Raw genomic sequence first — 17286 nt, 5'->3', positions numbered from 1 at the left:
AGTAAGAAATTGCACAACTAGCAATACCCTTACACAGTGTATGCATAAAAGTGTAGTAGCAAGAGGTATAGCTTCTTATCAAGGCTGAATGCTGCAGTATAGAAAAAATAGGTAGTGGCGGTATGGAAAAAGCTAATGAGATTGAGATATATTTTGACCAGAGGTCTGTTATGGAAAACACAGCACAGTCCCACCGCTATATTAACTATGTAATTCATTGTGAGGAGAGCCTATCTGAAAACCAGGTTTGGTTCGTAGAGAAAGACAGCCTCATCTACTGCCAAACATTCTGAATGGATATGAACAAGTTGTTGTCCTTGCATGATTTAAGGATCGGTACATATGGGAGGTGTAAGAATTTTATGACTAACCTCAGGCCATTATTAAGCTTGAGTTGTCAGACCATGGAGTCTTATTGGTGGGGGAAGAAGTGATCGCAGAAAGGTCCCGCACAGGTTTTTTGTTAACAGACTCGAGTTATGAAATGCCATACCAGCATATGACTGTTTCAGCCAATCACTGACCTCAGTTGTTGAGTGCTAACTGGCATCATTGCTTACAGCAAATGGAACATCCGTGTTGGACCAGCCCTCAGCTCTTTAGGTGCAGGGGATATTGTTAAGCACTTTGTATTGCAAAGATTGGTTTTGAAGCGTAGGATGGCTGTGAATGTATAGCTCTGTTTGGAGCCTGAGGTATTCATTTCATATAGCAATTTATTTCCTTTTAATTCTCATTGATAGTAATACAGAATAAGAATAAATATAAAAAGCTATATTTCATTATATATAAAGTCTTGTAACTTTCATCAATTGTCCTATTTAGTTGTCTGCATTTTAAAGGAGCTATAGAAATCTATTTGCGAGTTAACAATGCCTGTAGAATACCGTCTTTAAGTTACAAAGGAATAAGTTAAGACTTTAACATGTGAGAGCTTGTCCTAAGCACCCTGGTAATGTGTTATTTAATTTGTTCTTGCCTGAAATTGCTCTGTTTAATTCAGAAAGGTTCTTAAAAAGTTGATCTGCAATTACAGTCTTACAGATCACACATTTGCCGTGTAACTTGACTGTAATGTATATATTAATGCTGTGACATTTAAGGTGTTGTGAACTTCTGCAATGAGTAAGCTAGAAAAACAGCTTTATAAATATATAATGGGAACAATTGATTGAATGCTTAGTATTTTTTTCAGTAAGCACAGATGTTTCATGAATTACCTTTATTGTTTACTGCAATGAAAAATCCCACTGGATAAACCGTATAAATTGGTATAGCTAAAGGTGCTTTTAAATGATTTCGGAGACATTAAAATTCTAAAACCTATATATGTACAGGTATGTTAGTGATGGATGAGGTTCATGAGATTTGTTCCTCTACGATTTGCAAGGTTTGTCAGGAAAATGTGTTTGGTCTGAACGAGTCCCAGGTCACCACTGGGGTTTCTGGTTGTGCCTCAGTGCTGACCTAAGAGCTGGAAGGAATGGTGGATAAGCCTGGAAGAACTCCTGAACATTGGAGGATGCCATGATGGACCACAGGTAAGGTGAGTATTTCTCTTATGTTTAACAATTTTACTGTTTTCAACACTTTTTAAGCCTTGTCCAGTTGGAAAGGGTTGAGGTGTGACTACAGTAAATTGGGTCAGTGCTTAAAATTCTAAACTGTGCCACAAAAAAAATAAACATTTTTACAGTATTCATAAAACAGTGTGTTTCTATTCTATCCAACTGTAAATGTTATATTTATTAGTTTATGTTTAAGACTTAAAAAATAGGTCTAACATAAGTGATATTATGTGCAAGCAATGATTTTTGTTTGGTGATTTTTGTTTGTATAGAAAATATAATCCTACAATATTTTCTAGAATTGATTTATTAGCTTTATTTAGCTTGTTTCATGTCTTTGCCTTGATCCTTTTAACCAAGGCATTGGAGAAGTTTGACCGAGGCTTTAGAGAGTTTAAAGCCAATGATCAGTGTGGACTCTGATCGTGGGCATTGTCACTGGGTCTCCCTTCTATAATCCAACATAATCTGTAATAGTGCGGTGATTCCAATTATAAATTGTATGCTAATTTAAAAGGGATTTCCTGGCTAAGTAATTGATGACCTATCTGTAGGATAGGTCATTAATTAAAGATTGGCATGAGTCGATTAGGTGTTTGATGAGGCTGCAGCTTTCAGGTGAAAGCTCTTCACTACTTACCAAGTGCAGGCTGTACATTTATTTGAGTAAGACTGGCTTACAAATTGCTAAGTGACCGATGAGCGAGATGTCACATGGCTTGTGAAACAGAAGCATTGCTCATGAAGCACCGCTGCATCTTCAAACAGCTGGTCTAGGGAATGTTAGACCCCATGAATCTTCAATTGATGATGTATTCTAAGCATAATTTGTCAATTAAAAACTACTGGTAAAGCCCTTTAAGACTAAGGCGCTAATTACAAGCTTTCACCATTAACCATTTGAATGTGTTGGGTAGGAATAATATCAATACATATGGCAAATTGTCCAAATGAAATCCAATGCACTATTCTGTGCAAAGCGGAGACGAATCTGAACATCTGTGATAATTAACATATTTTTCTGTTGAATATTTGCCTGAAGGTAACACCTTTAATTCCGTTCTTTGATAAATGTGCTGTTAAATATTTAAATGCTTCTCTTTGCTATTTTTGTGAACTGCTCAATGGGTGGTTTTTGTGATGTTCTAAACCAACAAATATATTCAGTTTTACTAGCTCAGAAGGTGTTGTGTAAGTGGAAACAGCTGTTTTACTGTTATTTCTTTTCTTACCTATTTGCTATCTCTTCGTTCCTCTCCAGCATTAATTTTTGACTGATTCTACCTACATTTGCAGCTTCTTATCTCCTTGAAAGCACTTCTCTATTTTCACAAGTACTTGACATACTCATAATTATGGAAAAAAAAAAGTGATATATTCTATGCAGGCTTCTGTATGCAGTTTTCCCCACTGTTCTCCACAAATTATTGATCACTTGTTATTTAATATTAAAGCAATTAGAATCCAGCAGATAGAATATACAGCGGTAAGAAAGCATTCAGATTCCATGTGGTATGCGGCAAATGTTTTGTATTCAGAAATGCCTCTTATTCCGGGTGTTCTCAAAATCATGTGTATGGGAAAAATGGTAAAATAGGCAATGACATTTAAAATTGACAGAAACAAAGTGCATATAGAACAGAGGAGGTGCTGCCTAATGTTAAAATGGGATCGCTAATGTTTTGCAAAATGTTCAAAATAAGAAAGAGACAAATATACTTAGTAACTACATCCATAGTAATACATTTACTGTTACCATTTAGCTTTTAATGTTATGATATGTTTGCATATTCAGGAATAATCCAATATTCACCTACACTCACAAAATACATCTTAAGTTTACAGTTTTTTTCTACTTGCCCAAATAGTGTAACAAGAGCCACACAGAACTGACCAGTAGGGTTGAGCCGATCTTGACTTTTCAGGATCGATTTTAAAATCTGATTTCCGATCATTTTTCATTCGAACCCGATCTTGATCCCAATTCCGATTCCAATGCAAGTCAATGGGATTTTTTTTTTAATCGGAGATCGAATTTTAAAAGCAATCCTACCCCCTGGTGTCCACTTACCTCCAGAGATGGCTGGTCCTGTGCCCCGTGCCTTCATTCTTCGCCTCGCTGCTGCTCCACGCTGCTTTTCTTCCTTCGCTGCCCCCTCCCTGCCAGGTTAGGAGAGTGTGGGTGGGTTAGGAGAGTGTGGGCGGGTACTGGGAGGGGATACGTCACATCTCCCCGCCCTGTACCTGCTCACACTCTAAGCCACAAGCCCCGCCTACCTAGCACTTTAAATACTAACCTGGGAGGCGGGGCAGCGAGGCAAGAAGAAGGAGGGCACTGGAGCAGCCATCTCTAGAGGCAAGTAGCTGCTAGAGATTTAGTTTAGCCTTCCATTCGAATGAATGGAGGCAGCCGGCGCGCAGGGGGTTAAGGCTGTGTGTCAGCTGCTTTCATTCATTCCTATGGAACTGCAGCGGAGCCTTCACACTGAATATACATCGTATACTCAGTGTGAAGGCTAAGCAATGCATTGTGGGAAAAATCACCGATCTTGATCCCACATAAAAAGATCGTGTTCAGAATTCCGATGGCGATCATGAAATTTTCTCGATCGCTGATTGGAATCCGATCTTTTCCGAACATGATCGCTCAACCTTATTGACCAGTTGTCTATTACTTACAGATGTAGCAGTCGCCAAGACAAAAATTAATTGCATTCATGAATGTGTTTTGAAATTTACACGCTATGAATTTTGCATTCCCGTGGAAATGTATACTAATATAGTCCCTATAAAATAGTACTAGCCAACTCTCCTTCTTCCCGCATATTAAAGGGGTTGTCCCATCTCAAGGATTCTATCTATACTGATAGCTTATGTAAATTGAAGACTTTTCCTAAATATATTGCTTTAGAAATTCTGCTTTCTTTGTCTGCCATGTGACCTTATTCCTCCCATTGTTTACACTGCAATGCTATAACCATGGATCTGGAAGATAGGACAAGTGATGTCACTTACTCACTGCTCTGCTGGCAGGACAAACGTTCAATTAATTGCAGTTTTCTGATAAAGCCGTCTCTTATCTCTCTATGTAAACACAGAGATAACACTGAGCCCCTTCTGTACAAGCATCTGCATATTATCTGATCTGAAGAAGTGTTGTGAGACTTCTCCTGCTCGTTTATCAAGAAGAAGAGGGAGGGAGGATAAATACAGGAAATGAAAAGAAATGACTTTAACCAGACTGCTGAAACACTGATATGGGAAAACCCCTTTAAATCTGCAAACAAATAGTATGCATCTCTTTCGAAGTATTAACTTTTGCTCATGATGAGTGCCACCCTCTCTTTTATCACCCAGACATGGCTCCCAAGATTATCCATAACTTTGCCTGTGATTTTGTCTGAAAATATTCTACTGTCTAGAGCAGAGGAACTAGGGTAATGTGGTCTGGACTGCAGTCACCAGTGGTCTAAAGTTGTACGACCACACAGCTGCTGCAACCACTGTGATAAATTGGAAAAGGGTCAGTGGTTAGGAGATCAGAATTATTTCTGTCAACCATCAGTGTCATTATGCAAAAGCAAGCAGGGAGGTTCTTGGGCCTTCTACCCACATGGCTGTCAGAAGGTCTGCTATGCAGTGGCGGATCCAGGGTTTGTGGGGCCCTGGGCAATTGACTTTGGCGGGGCCCTACTTACTGGGGGGTCTTGCACTTCTAACCTGTACTTCCCAACTGTTGAAGACTAGAAAGAGGGAATAAAACATGCGGCGCGCGCAGTGCGCCACAGCAAATTAGGCCCCGCCCACTTTCTCATTCATTTTTCATGTGATTCCACACAGTATAATCCTCCTACAGTCACCCGTAAATTATATGTCCCCCCTCCGTCTCTCCCCATTTTCATATACACCCTTCATCTACCCCTAGTTTCATGCCCCCCCCTCTATCTTTGTCCCCAGTTTCATGCCATTCTCCCCCTTTATCTGCCCACAGTTTCATGTCCCCCCCGTCTCTGCCCCAGTGTCATGCCATTCTCCCCCCCTTCATCTGCCCCAGTGTCATGCCATTCTCCCCCCCTTCATCTGCCCCATTATCATACCATTCTCCCCCCTTCATCTGCCTCAGTGTCATGTCGTTCTCCCCCACCTTCATTTGCCCCAGTGTCATGCCGTTATCTCCCCCTTCATTTGCCCCAGTGTCATGCCGTTCTCTCCCCCTTCATTTGCCCCAGTGTCATGCCGTTCTCTCCCCCTTCATTTGCCCCAGTGTCATGCCGTTCTCCCTCCGTTCATCTGCCCCAGCATTATACTGTTCTCACACTCACACTCACACACACACTCACCTTTCCTCGTTCCCTCGCAGCTCTCTCCCTCATACATATATTGTAGCCGCGATGTGATGACGTCATCACATCGCGGCTACAAATGCCGGAGCTCTGCGTTAAAGCAGGAGCTGAGCTGTAACAGCTCCTGCTTTAAACGCCTATGTATTCAGCTCATTGGCGTCTGTAGGACGCCGATGTGTTGAAATCAGGACATGCCGACCGGGACCATTTTGTTAGGTCCTGGCCGCGCCGCGGGGCCCCGCTAAGCGCGGGGCCCCGGGCTGTTGCCCGGCTCGCCCGGCCCTGGATCCGCCCCTGCTGCTATGTATCATGATGTATCGCATTCGCAAAAAAGGGCTTGGGTCTGCAGTGACATAGATGGGATTGCTCAACTCAGATCTTTATGTGATGGCTGGTCCAGATCAGGGGACTAAAAGTAATTGAGCGCCGCTGATCTAGAGGTTAAGTTTAATGAACTTGCTTATGTTAAAAACCTATGTCCTACAAAGTTGAATGTTCATAAGCGTCCCTTTGTCTCTTTATTCAATAAATATAATTGTTATATTTTCTTTTTGATATTGTTTTTATTAGTTTAGGAATGTTGGGATGCAACGATCTAGGAAGTTGTTGTTTAGAGTCTATAAAACCTCATGACATGTTCCACATAGACCTGTAATAAAGGGGAAATATAGAGTAGGTGGCAGAAACCTAAGATTTTTTAGGATTTGTAGTGGGCATTAAAACAGGAATATGTAACAATAAAAACATAATTTGACTATTTTCATAAAATTATCTTATAAAACAATACATTTAGTCATCTGTTAGTCAATAAGTCAATAAGCCCTAACAGAAATTGTGGTGCCCTTTGACTAAAACAGAAAACCCTGTACAATTTGCTGCCGAAAATGTTGAAAAGAAGATAATTGAGTTTAAACAAATTTGTCCTTGTATGTTGTGAGGAAATACAATTACATAAATTGTTCTTCCTTACTTCACAATAATAGCAGCAATGAGCATAAAAACATACGCAACATTTCTTAGTACAGGGGCATGTTCTTGGTTATACTTCCAAAGTAAAATGCCTCCAAAATACTTCCAAATTTGCAACATCATGTCATTCGTTATATATTATTTTAGTGAGAACAAACCTCCAAGCATAAAATCAAAGAATTGTGGGGTACAGCATAGTCCTAAACATTTATGGGGCTGTATTTAAAGATCTCGTATATGGCTGAGAGTTTGTGCCCTTAGGGTATATGTTTAACAGAAATTTCTGAAATGTTTTTACTGTTTTTGACAGTTTTTGATATTTAGCTCAAAATTGGATTGTTGTCATCTGCCGAAAAGCTTGTCATTTCTCAAGCAATGCCATTCTCCAGCTTAGTCTGTAATATAATATCAGTAAAGATTTTTTTGAAAACAAATAAAGGTGGAGAACTTCTTTAAAGACTGTTTACACTCACTCTTTAGCACTTTAAAATGTAATAAAAATGTCAAACATTTTTGTGAAGCTTTTTATTCCTTTTTGTTTTGTTTTTTAATTTAAAATTCTGACACTTTGCAAGCTCTATAGAGAAAAGGGCTGAAAAGCTTAAGAGTATTCTGCATTTTGGTAAAAACACCACTGCCCCCCCCCCCCCCCCAAACAAAAAAAAACAAACAAAAAAAAAGAACACTACATAAATGACAAAATGCTGTTTGAAGAACACATTTATTTCAGGGAGTCTATTTACAAGACTGATTTGTCCTACTTTTATCTGTTTTCACAGATCCCTTCAATATACTTAAGACTATGGGATCCATGAAAACAGATACTCCATGGATGCAAAACCGCTGTGACCTTATGTCCTTTTTTTTAAGGCTGTTTTTTACAGTGTTCTTTTAAATGTAGCTTTGTGTGAGTGTGTTTGTGTGAAACTGCCTTAAAAGAGAGAAATAGTATAATGACACTTCCTATTTTACTGTCTGAAAAATGATGCAGCACTGATACCAAGAGGAAACAACCTCAGAAATCCAGGAACTTTAAGGCCGGGGCCCCACAGGATGGAAACACTGATTTGCCTGCAGGAAAAATCATGGCATTTTACAGTCAGGGCAAAGTGAATGGGATTTTAGTAGAGATGAGCGAGTAGTACTCGATCGAGTAGGTATTCGATCGAATACTACGGTATTCGAAATACTCGTACTTGATCGAGTACCACTCGCTGTTCGAAGTTAAGATTTGATGCAGAACCAGCGTTGATTGGTAGAATGCTATACATTGCCAATCAACGCTGGTTCTTCTCTTACCTTTAGTAGTCTTCTCCCTGCGCAGTGTCCCCGCGGCGTCTTCCGGCTCTGAATTCACTCTGCCAGGTATTGGGCCTGGGCAGAGCCAACTGCGCATGTCCGCTTGTAGTGCGGGCATGCGCAGTTGGCTCTTCCCAGGCCAGATGCCTAGCAGAGTGAATTCAAGGCCGGAAGAGGACGCGGGGATGCTGCGCAGGGAGAAGAATCCAGCACGACCCTCACTCATGGACTTGGTAAGTAGAATTTGATCGAATGTTGCCTACCCCTGAAACGAGCATTTCCCCCCATAGACTATAATGGGGTTCAAAACCCGTTCGAACAGTCGAACAGTGTACGGCTGTTCGAATCGGATTTCAAACCCCGAACATTTTAGTGTTCGTTCATCTCTAGATGAAATACCATAGCAAGTATAGTATTTTCCTAAAATCAGTTTCCGTAACACATACAAATATCAATAGGAAACTGTATCCGGGTGTATTTCTTGCATATCAGCATGAAAAACACAATAAAAACGCAGTAAAATCTGCAACTGTTTTCTGCAATGTGGGGCCTCAATCTTAAATGGATTCTATCATTAGAATCCCGTTTTAAGCTAAACCCACATCGGAATAGCCTTAAGAAAGGCTATTCTTCCTCTACCTTTAAATGTCTTCTCCGTGCTGCCTTTCCTTAGATATCCTGGTTTTCGTTCATATGCTAATTAGTTTTCTCACAGCACTGGGGGCAGTCCCCACGCTCAAACAGCACTGGGAGCGTCCCCTTTGCTGTGAGAAAACTAACCAATGCTGCCTTCTCCTTGGTCTCCACCTCCGCCTCTTCTTCCTTGTTCGTCACATCTTCTTCAGAAAGCGCCAACTGTGCATGTCCGTCGCCATGGCCGATGGACATGCGCAGTGGGTGCAGTCACCCATTTTCCTGTAGCCAAACAGAAAAGAAGAGGCAGAGGCGGTGAACAGAAGAAGGCATTGCTGGATAGTTTTCTTGCAGCTGTTTGAGTGCTGGGGACCGCCCCCAGTACTGTAAGAAAACTAATTAGCATATGGATGAAAACCAGGATATCTAAGGAACGGTGGCGTGGAGAAGACATCTAAAGGTAGGGGAAGAATAGCCTTTCTTAAGGCTATTCCAACATGGGTTCAGCTAAAAACGGGATATAATTCCTTTATCCTAACTCAGTATTCTGCAAACGTGGTCCTGATTATCAGCTACAGTATAATACATCATAATGGTGCAACAATAAGTTGCAAATAAGTCACACGTTTTTTGACTGCGCGACTGGTATACAATTTGATGCCAAGCAACAATTGTTGCTATGTAGCCCAAGCCTGATAGCTGATGGGAGAAATGAAATGTTTTTTTTTTACAATTTTTTAATGTGAATACAGTTATGTCAGTTAAGATTATCTGGTTGTTCGCTATGAAGTATAATGCACTCAGTATTACATTGGTGGAAATATAGTAAATAAAGTATCATTGCCTAGTAGTTATTTAGATATATTTCTGATCATGAACAGTATATTTGTAATTGAATCCATATCTGCAAATTGTCACACAAAATAAATCTGTGAAAATATTGCTCGGTATTGTACCAGTTCTATATAATATGGTCAATTAATATATGCCTGTTGGTGATATAAAAAAAAAAAAAAAAACCTCCATCATTTTAGTTCTCCCCAGCAGATACTGTGCCAGATGTTTCCTCTTGCTAAGTTAAATGAGTTCTGACATAAATAGCTATGAAACAAATCACAGCATGTCTCATATATAGACAAATTTCTCCACTATTCACATACCATGCTTTAGCACTTTGACATATGAAGGCTGTAGGATTTTAGAGGTGTTTTCAATAGGAATTTTCAGCGAAACGTTATGTTTGATACTACTAGCTGTGTCAAAACCGTAGAAATATTTCCTGTTGTGCAAAAATATTTAATGTTGGAAAATGTCTAATAATGAGCATTACCATATAACCAATCTGAAAGACCAAAGCTAAAAAGATGCATCATAAAGATGTAAGAGGAAAAACCCTGTGCTGTTTTTATTCCAAAAATCATAACAGTATATTATATATTCTGGCTTAAATACATATGGAAAATACAGTAATATGGTCAAAGCACCATCTTCATGAAGCCCTGATAGTATTTACATAGTTTATATAGTAGATGAGGTTGGATGAAGACATCATTCCAACAAGTCCAACCTATAACCCTACAATTCCCTACATTGTTGATTCAGAAGAAGGCAAAAACCCCATGAGGATTATTCCAATTGTCCAATTTTTGGGATGCCACATTTTTGTCAAATTGTTGAGGCCCATGAGTGTGATTTATTTTTTTTACAACTAGAAAAGTGTTGAAAACCAATGTCTGACCCGGCCGGGCAAAATTTTATCCCTGTAACAGATTCCTTAGGACATGTACTGGCATCTGCTGCCTTTTGGGAGTGAATGATGCAACTTAGAGCGTGTTCACATCTGTGCCCAGTCTCTTCTTTGTGGGATACTGTCTTCTGCTGACAGGAGATGGAAACCCAGCAGTCACTGTCTGCCCGTGAGCGTCTTCTGGTCTCCGCTTCGAAACAGTTTTTTTTAACTGGACACAAAGTCCTACTTGTCCGACTTTGTGCCCGGGTAAAATTAAAGTGGTTTCACTGCAGAGACCAGAAGATGCTTACGGGCGATCACGGGTGGACACTTTGCAAACCAATTCAAATGAATGGGTTTGAAAACTGATTGCTGGTTTCCGTCTCCTGTCCAGTTTCTCAGGCATAAGACGGAAACCTTAAAGCGGAGGACGGGTGCAGGTGTGAACCCACCCTCATATGTAGTATGTTCTTGCCGTTGCTCAAAATCTCCCGGTTTCATGTATATCAGAGCACATACAATCTCTAGAAGGTCCTAATACCACATTGGAAACATAAACAGAAGTGGCCATTGGGAAGCAGCAATACCTCCCTGTACCATAAATGCAATGTTGTGGCAATGATTAGAAATATGGGTTTTGGATGTTATCTTGACATAAGAGTCATGTTTAACCACAGTCTGAGCACATTCGGTAATAGTCATGCATAATTACTGTCAGATGACTTTTTTACTTTTCATTTTTCACATAAAGACAACGGTGCATTAGCAGCCGGTCAGATAAGACTTCTCAAAATTTTTCTGGCTATCAAGGTTAATTATCTGCAAATACAAAATGAGCGTAATATTATATGTCATGTCTATTTAACAGCAGGCTGTTAGAAAGCTATTAGGCACTATGCTGACTGAATATGCAACAGTCACGCTAAAATACATTTCTATATTCTATTATATTATTAAATATTTGAACAGTAAAATAATGTTGAGCAAATTTGAGCAAATACCGATATTATTTGAAAATAATTTTAACTCTGATTTTTTTTTTTATTTTATTAGACTGTGTTCACACTGGCATCTTGGTTTCTGCTAATAAAAAAAAAGCATAGCCACATTTGTCATCATATTTATCAGAACAGTCATAAAATGCTCCTGAATGGTGCCTCTGAAGTCAGTGTGAACAGATATGTCTTCACTTAAAGGGGTTGTCCAGGACAAAGTTGGATATGGGTAACCTATTCATAGGCATATGACTATAATCAGCTATTCCCCTATTCAAGTCAATGAGAGCAGAGCTGCAGTTCCTGGCACCACTGCTACATTGTACAGACAGGAAACTGCATGCAGTATATGGAGCTTGTGACACTGTACCAGAGCCACATGAACTGCAGCTATACTCCCATTCACTAGAACAGGAGAAGAGCTAAATCCTGCCATGTATCTGGTATATGGCTTCCAGCAAGCGAAACAGTTGATCAACAAAGAGGGATGGGTGTTGGATCCCGACTGATTTGATATTGATGTACCCTTGTTGATCAACTGTTTTGCCTGCTGGAAGCCATATAGCTAGCTAGATAGATAGATAGATAGATAGATAGATAGATAGATAGATAGATAGATAGATAGATAGATAACCAAATGTCAGCACTCCAGGGTTTAGCAAAACAAGTTGATAGTTTATTACAAGTGGTTCTGAGATTAGCTAGTCTTCTTGGATTTTGCACCTATCTGCCTATGGAAGGTTGTATACTCAAATGTGCTGCCATAGACTCTTGTTTTTAGATAGATAGATAGATAGATAGATAGATAGATAGATAGATAGATAGATAGATAGATCCTATATATAGGTCATCTATATCCAACTTTGCTTGGTCCTGGACAAACCCTTTAGCTGATCCCCAATTTGGTTAAGCATTATCAATTTATTAAAACCAATAAAAGCATTGAAAGTATGCAACTCGCCCTCCTCCACTGGATTGTCACTCAGACACATATAGGATAGTTAGCAAGTCACTTTGTAATATCTTGTAACAAAACCATATTGTGTTGAGAAAAGCTGCTTAACTTGTAACACACATACAGTATATGGACACTTACAGCCTAGAGGTGAGATGAGGGAGGACACAACTGTATTTAAGAGCTTAGTTTTTCTAACAATGTAAAATATGGCTGTCAGCAGCCACTTGTAGAGCGAGAAAAGTTACACTTCTAGTACATCTTCATCGCATGAATATGCAGGTTGTCTGTGCCCCTCCCAGCATTCCTCCATTCTGCCTATTTCATCTTTTCTACACCAGTGACCCTACTTTGCTACACCTATGGTCCAGCGCTCCTAAACCAAATCTGCTACATCATTAATATAATTCTGCTATATTTGTCATCCAACTCTTGTATACCAGTCAGCTTTGGTACACCAGTTGTTCCAGCTTTGCTACAACAAGACGACCACAGTTCTGCTTCATCGCAGACAGACTAAGATATTTTTTGCAACAAGTAAATATAGACACATATTTGTGGCCCCTCTTCATTCACTTGTCACTGCAAATGGGGGCCCGCATCTACCCTCTGGGTCTTGTACTAGTATCTATTAGCTTTAAGTACTTAAATGGGAATACCTCTTTATGGGGCATAGGTCTGTTAAAGAGTTAGGTACATCTCCTGTCCTCCATGTGTCAGAAAATCAATGCTGTTATAGATTTTAGGAATAAGAAGAATAGGTTGAACTGGAAGGAGGTTTTTATGTTCTTCAAACCGAGATATTATGTTTGTATCCAAGTCATGGCAAAGTCATAGTCTCAGGCTTCATTTCCACTATTGTATAACCACAGACGAGTCTATATTAACTAGAGATAACTAGCGCATACGGTATGTCTTTCAACTGTTTGACACTTAACTTTAAGCCATAGCTAGGCTTTCATTCACCCAGGTCAAGGTTTCGATTTTCACTCCTCACCCAGTAGCTAAACATGATGACCCAGGCAAACTGGTGTATTATTGCTTCTTTCACCCGATAGCTCCCAGGTTGCCTTCTCTTCTATATTACTGATGTTTAACACAATTCTCCATGTATGGTTTCGATGATTAAAGTACTAAGTAAGCGAATTTCACAAAGTTAATTTTTTGCTTTCTTTCAAAGGTTACTTTGATCAAGAGGATGGACGTGGATCTTGTGAAAATAAGTATTGTGGTCTTGGAAGGCACTGTGTAATAAACCAAGAGACTAGACAAGCAGAATGTGCATGCATGGAGCACTGCAAACCACATTACAAACCAGTTTGTGGTTCAGATGGAGAATTCTATGAAAATCATTGTGAAGTCCATAGAGCTGCTTGCCAGAAAAAGCAAAAAATTATCATGGTTCACAATGAAGAATGTTTCTTCAAAGGTAAGATGGAAAGAGTGAGATTTTGCTTCTCTGCTATTGTTTTTTAATTGTCCACTTTTATCTCAGTACTTCATACATTGGTTCTCTGTCCTGCCATGCATGTATGAATATGAGTAAGCTTCCCATTCACTTAAGTTTAATATACATATACACATCGATATTTGTCTCCAGTAGGAAAACGTTGCGTGTGTATGTGTCTTTAAAATTTAATGTTCCATATTAATGCTCATTATAGTTAATTTACGTTTATATATTTTGCTGTAGACCGTCACATTACAACATTATAATTTTAATGTTTCTATAATGTTTTTGCTCATATCTTTTTTTCTTGCTTTTAATTGAAGTCATTGAGTATTATTTTTATAAGGATGTATACTGACCCTGATGCATTTTATGAGCAGCAGCCACAAACATAAGAAATATTGCAATGAGCTAATGGATATTTCACAGATGAAATGAACTGCACAAACTGAATCATTTAATAGAAATATAAATAATAAGTGGACGTTTTACATAAAGGCTACCAAACACAGATATAAAGGAAATTCTGTAGTAAATACACTATAATTGTGGCATCACTGCTTTACCCGCCTCCCTGGTTCTTCTCTGTACTGCCAACCTTCCTGCCTCTGAATATTGTTTCCTTCCTTCAGTTCAGGCTTGCATATTCCCTATCTACTTGTTAAAGGGACAGCAGTCCCCTGTAGGACCATACAATGGGAACTCATTTTGCACCATCTGACGATAATCTATTTATGGGTTATTTTGACAAAACCCACGTCTACAGTCACTACCATTTCATGTCCAAGATACTATTTTTAGGAGATACACTGATGACTTGTTATTCATCTGGGATGGCGGCAAGTCCTCCTCAAACACTTTTCACCAAATTCTGAATAACAACTCTATGAGGTGTCCTTTACACATAAATATAACAATATCAAGCTCCAAACCTGCTTCAGGTACATGTTCCATTAGTACTTTTTTTTAAAGCCATAGATGTCTACAGCTAAATTATTTTTCTAAATAATTTTCTATAATATTTGCTTGGTCCAGTCTATCAGCACTCACTAGTCACTATTCTCCTCACCATTTACCTATATTTATGTCTAGACTCCAGATATGTGTCTCCGCCTAGGGTAGGAGCAATGAACTGTGGATGTTCATCACCCACCAAGAATTCTACTGTTACTAAATTTCACCAGAGTTGTGTCTGTGTACACAACCCCCTAAGGTGACTATATTCACCTACCATGATTCACTGTTGTTTTTTGTTTTTTCTTTCTAAAAAGGACTTTTACCTGAACACCATTGTGAACAAACTCTACCTGCCCTGACATTGTCTTTTCAATTGACTGTCTCACACTAGCAGCTCCTGATCCTTCTGGGTCAATGACCACTGAACTAAGACTACTCTTGGCGCAACATGGTGGTTCAGTGGTTAGCCTTGCAGTGCTAGAGTCCTGGGTTTGAATCCTGCCAAGGCAAACATCTGCAAGGAGTTTGTATGTTCTCCCCATGTTTGTGTAGATTTCCTTCCATACTCCAAAGACACACTGATATGGAAAATGAAGGTTGTGAGCCCTATATGGAGCTCACAATGTACATAAAAAAAGAAATATTGCTACTCTTAGAGGCAGCAATCTGGTGGATCCCTGAAATGATGACCAGATACCTGACATTAAATATTGAAAACCAGGTGATTTTTTAGATAATACCCTCAGGAGTAAACTCAAAGCACAACAGTTTAGTGCCACAGTAAGTCCACAATAATTATGATGGTTATGCTGGATTAAAGGGATTGTATTATCTAGATAAAGAAAAAAGCTGGCATCAGGCAAAGAAATATAAAAACTTTTGAAAAAAATCAACTTTATTTCTTTATTAAAAGGCGATATTTCAGCTAAACAAAGCCTTTTCAAACATAGGCAAAACTAGACATGTTAATACATTAAGAAAGTTTATAAGTCCTAGGAGTACAAACCACATATTCACTTTAATATTTTAGGTCACTCTCACATTAAGATGGATAATAGTGTAACATTGCCCTGCAGCTCTTGCAATGTCCACAGCAAAATACAGATGAGTTGTCAGTAACATGGTGGAAGGTCTTCCCAAAATTTCACAGATTATTCCAAGTGGTTTGTAGAAATCCACATAAATATACCATAGACCTTTTGTTAATAGCAGAGGACTTTTAAACATGTTACACAGTGTAGACCTACTTTTGAAAGGGAATGTCCAAATCCTATCCATGAACAAAAGTTATATAACTAAGATGTGTCTAGGAGTTTGAGCATACTGTATACTAACAGAGAATTGTATGATTTGGAGGGTGTATCATCTACAATGGCTTTAAACCATTAAAACCGCCATTGTTGTAGGGATCGCCAGTATCATAATGAGTGTACCAAAGTGCAATTGTGCTGCTGGGAAAATCAACCTTTAATCTGTATGCAAATGAGTTGTCCAGTGCACTGAGTGTGGTGATGTCTGCAGGAGCAGAAAAAAATTACAGCATATATTATTCTCATTAATTCTGCAGACAAGAATAACAAGTAAAGCTCATAGCTTACTGTGTCAGAAACAGAACTACTGATAGTCTGACCCTGTGTTGCTTCTGGCTATTAGGGCTTCTGACAGTAGCAGTGCTAGTACCGAGCATAGGGTCAGAGCAGTGGTGAATAAAGCGGCCAGAATGATGGAGAAATAGCCATCATCAAGGGCAATGTAAAAAAAAAAAAGCTCTAGAAGAAAATTTATTTTGAAAAAGAAAAAAACTGGGTTTGGGGTGTTTGAGATAGAAAATTGTGTAGGGGTTCATTGCATGATTTAAAATCCTTAGCCACAAATATGAGACAGAATTAGTCAGAGGGAAGTATAGTTAGTGGTTAATAACTGCTAGTAAAGCTTCTCAAGGCCACGTGTTGCATATTACATACAGTTTTGAGAAGAGACTCCAAAGTTATGGCTGCCACTTTTTAAGATATTTTTTTACATTTTTCTAGACCCCCTCACGGGACTTGAACATACGCTTTTTGCCATAGGCTACAATACTACTTCATTGCAGTCTATGGAAAAATCCCTGTATTACTATTAAGGCCTGCTTTGCAGACATTGCTGCTGGGTCTTTACTGTATAAAATAGCTTTATGACTCTGGTATCTGCTCAGCTCCAGAGTAGACACCATATACAAAGCTTGAAATCTGGCAAAATATTGTACAGTGTTGGCCAAAAGTATTGGCACCCCTGCAATTCTGTCAGATAATACTCATATTCTTCCAGAAAATGATTGCAAGTACAAACTCTTTGGTATTAATTTCTTCATTTATTTTGCTTGCAATGGAAAAACACAAAAGAGAATGA

General features: G+C 39.0%; 1 protein-coding gene across 2 annotated transcripts in view; it reads left to right on the top strand.

Moving 5' to 3' along the window:
* The window catches only part of FSTL5 (follistatin like 5), a 530583-nt gene that overhangs the window by 256054 nt on the left and 257243 nt on the right, over window positions 1–17286 (top strand). For both annotated transcript variants that reach the window (XM_075288185.1, XM_075288178.1), the window contains exon 4: window positions 13672–13920. In XM_075288185.1, coding sequence (XP_075144286.1) covers window positions 13672–13920 — 249 coding nt within the window. The remainder of the gene's footprint in view (window positions 1–13671; window positions 13921–17286) is intronic.

This window comes from Leptodactylus fuscus, chromosome 1 (genome assembly GCF_031893055.1).
Source record: "Leptodactylus fuscus isolate aLepFus1 chromosome 1, aLepFus1.hap2, whole genome shotgun sequence".
Classification (NCBI taxonomy): domain Eukaryota; kingdom Metazoa; phylum Chordata; class Amphibia; order Anura; family Leptodactylidae; genus Leptodactylus; species Leptodactylus fuscus.
The sequence above is the reverse complement of the archived record's forward strand: the minus strand, read 5'-3'. Positions and strand labels throughout refer to the sequence as shown.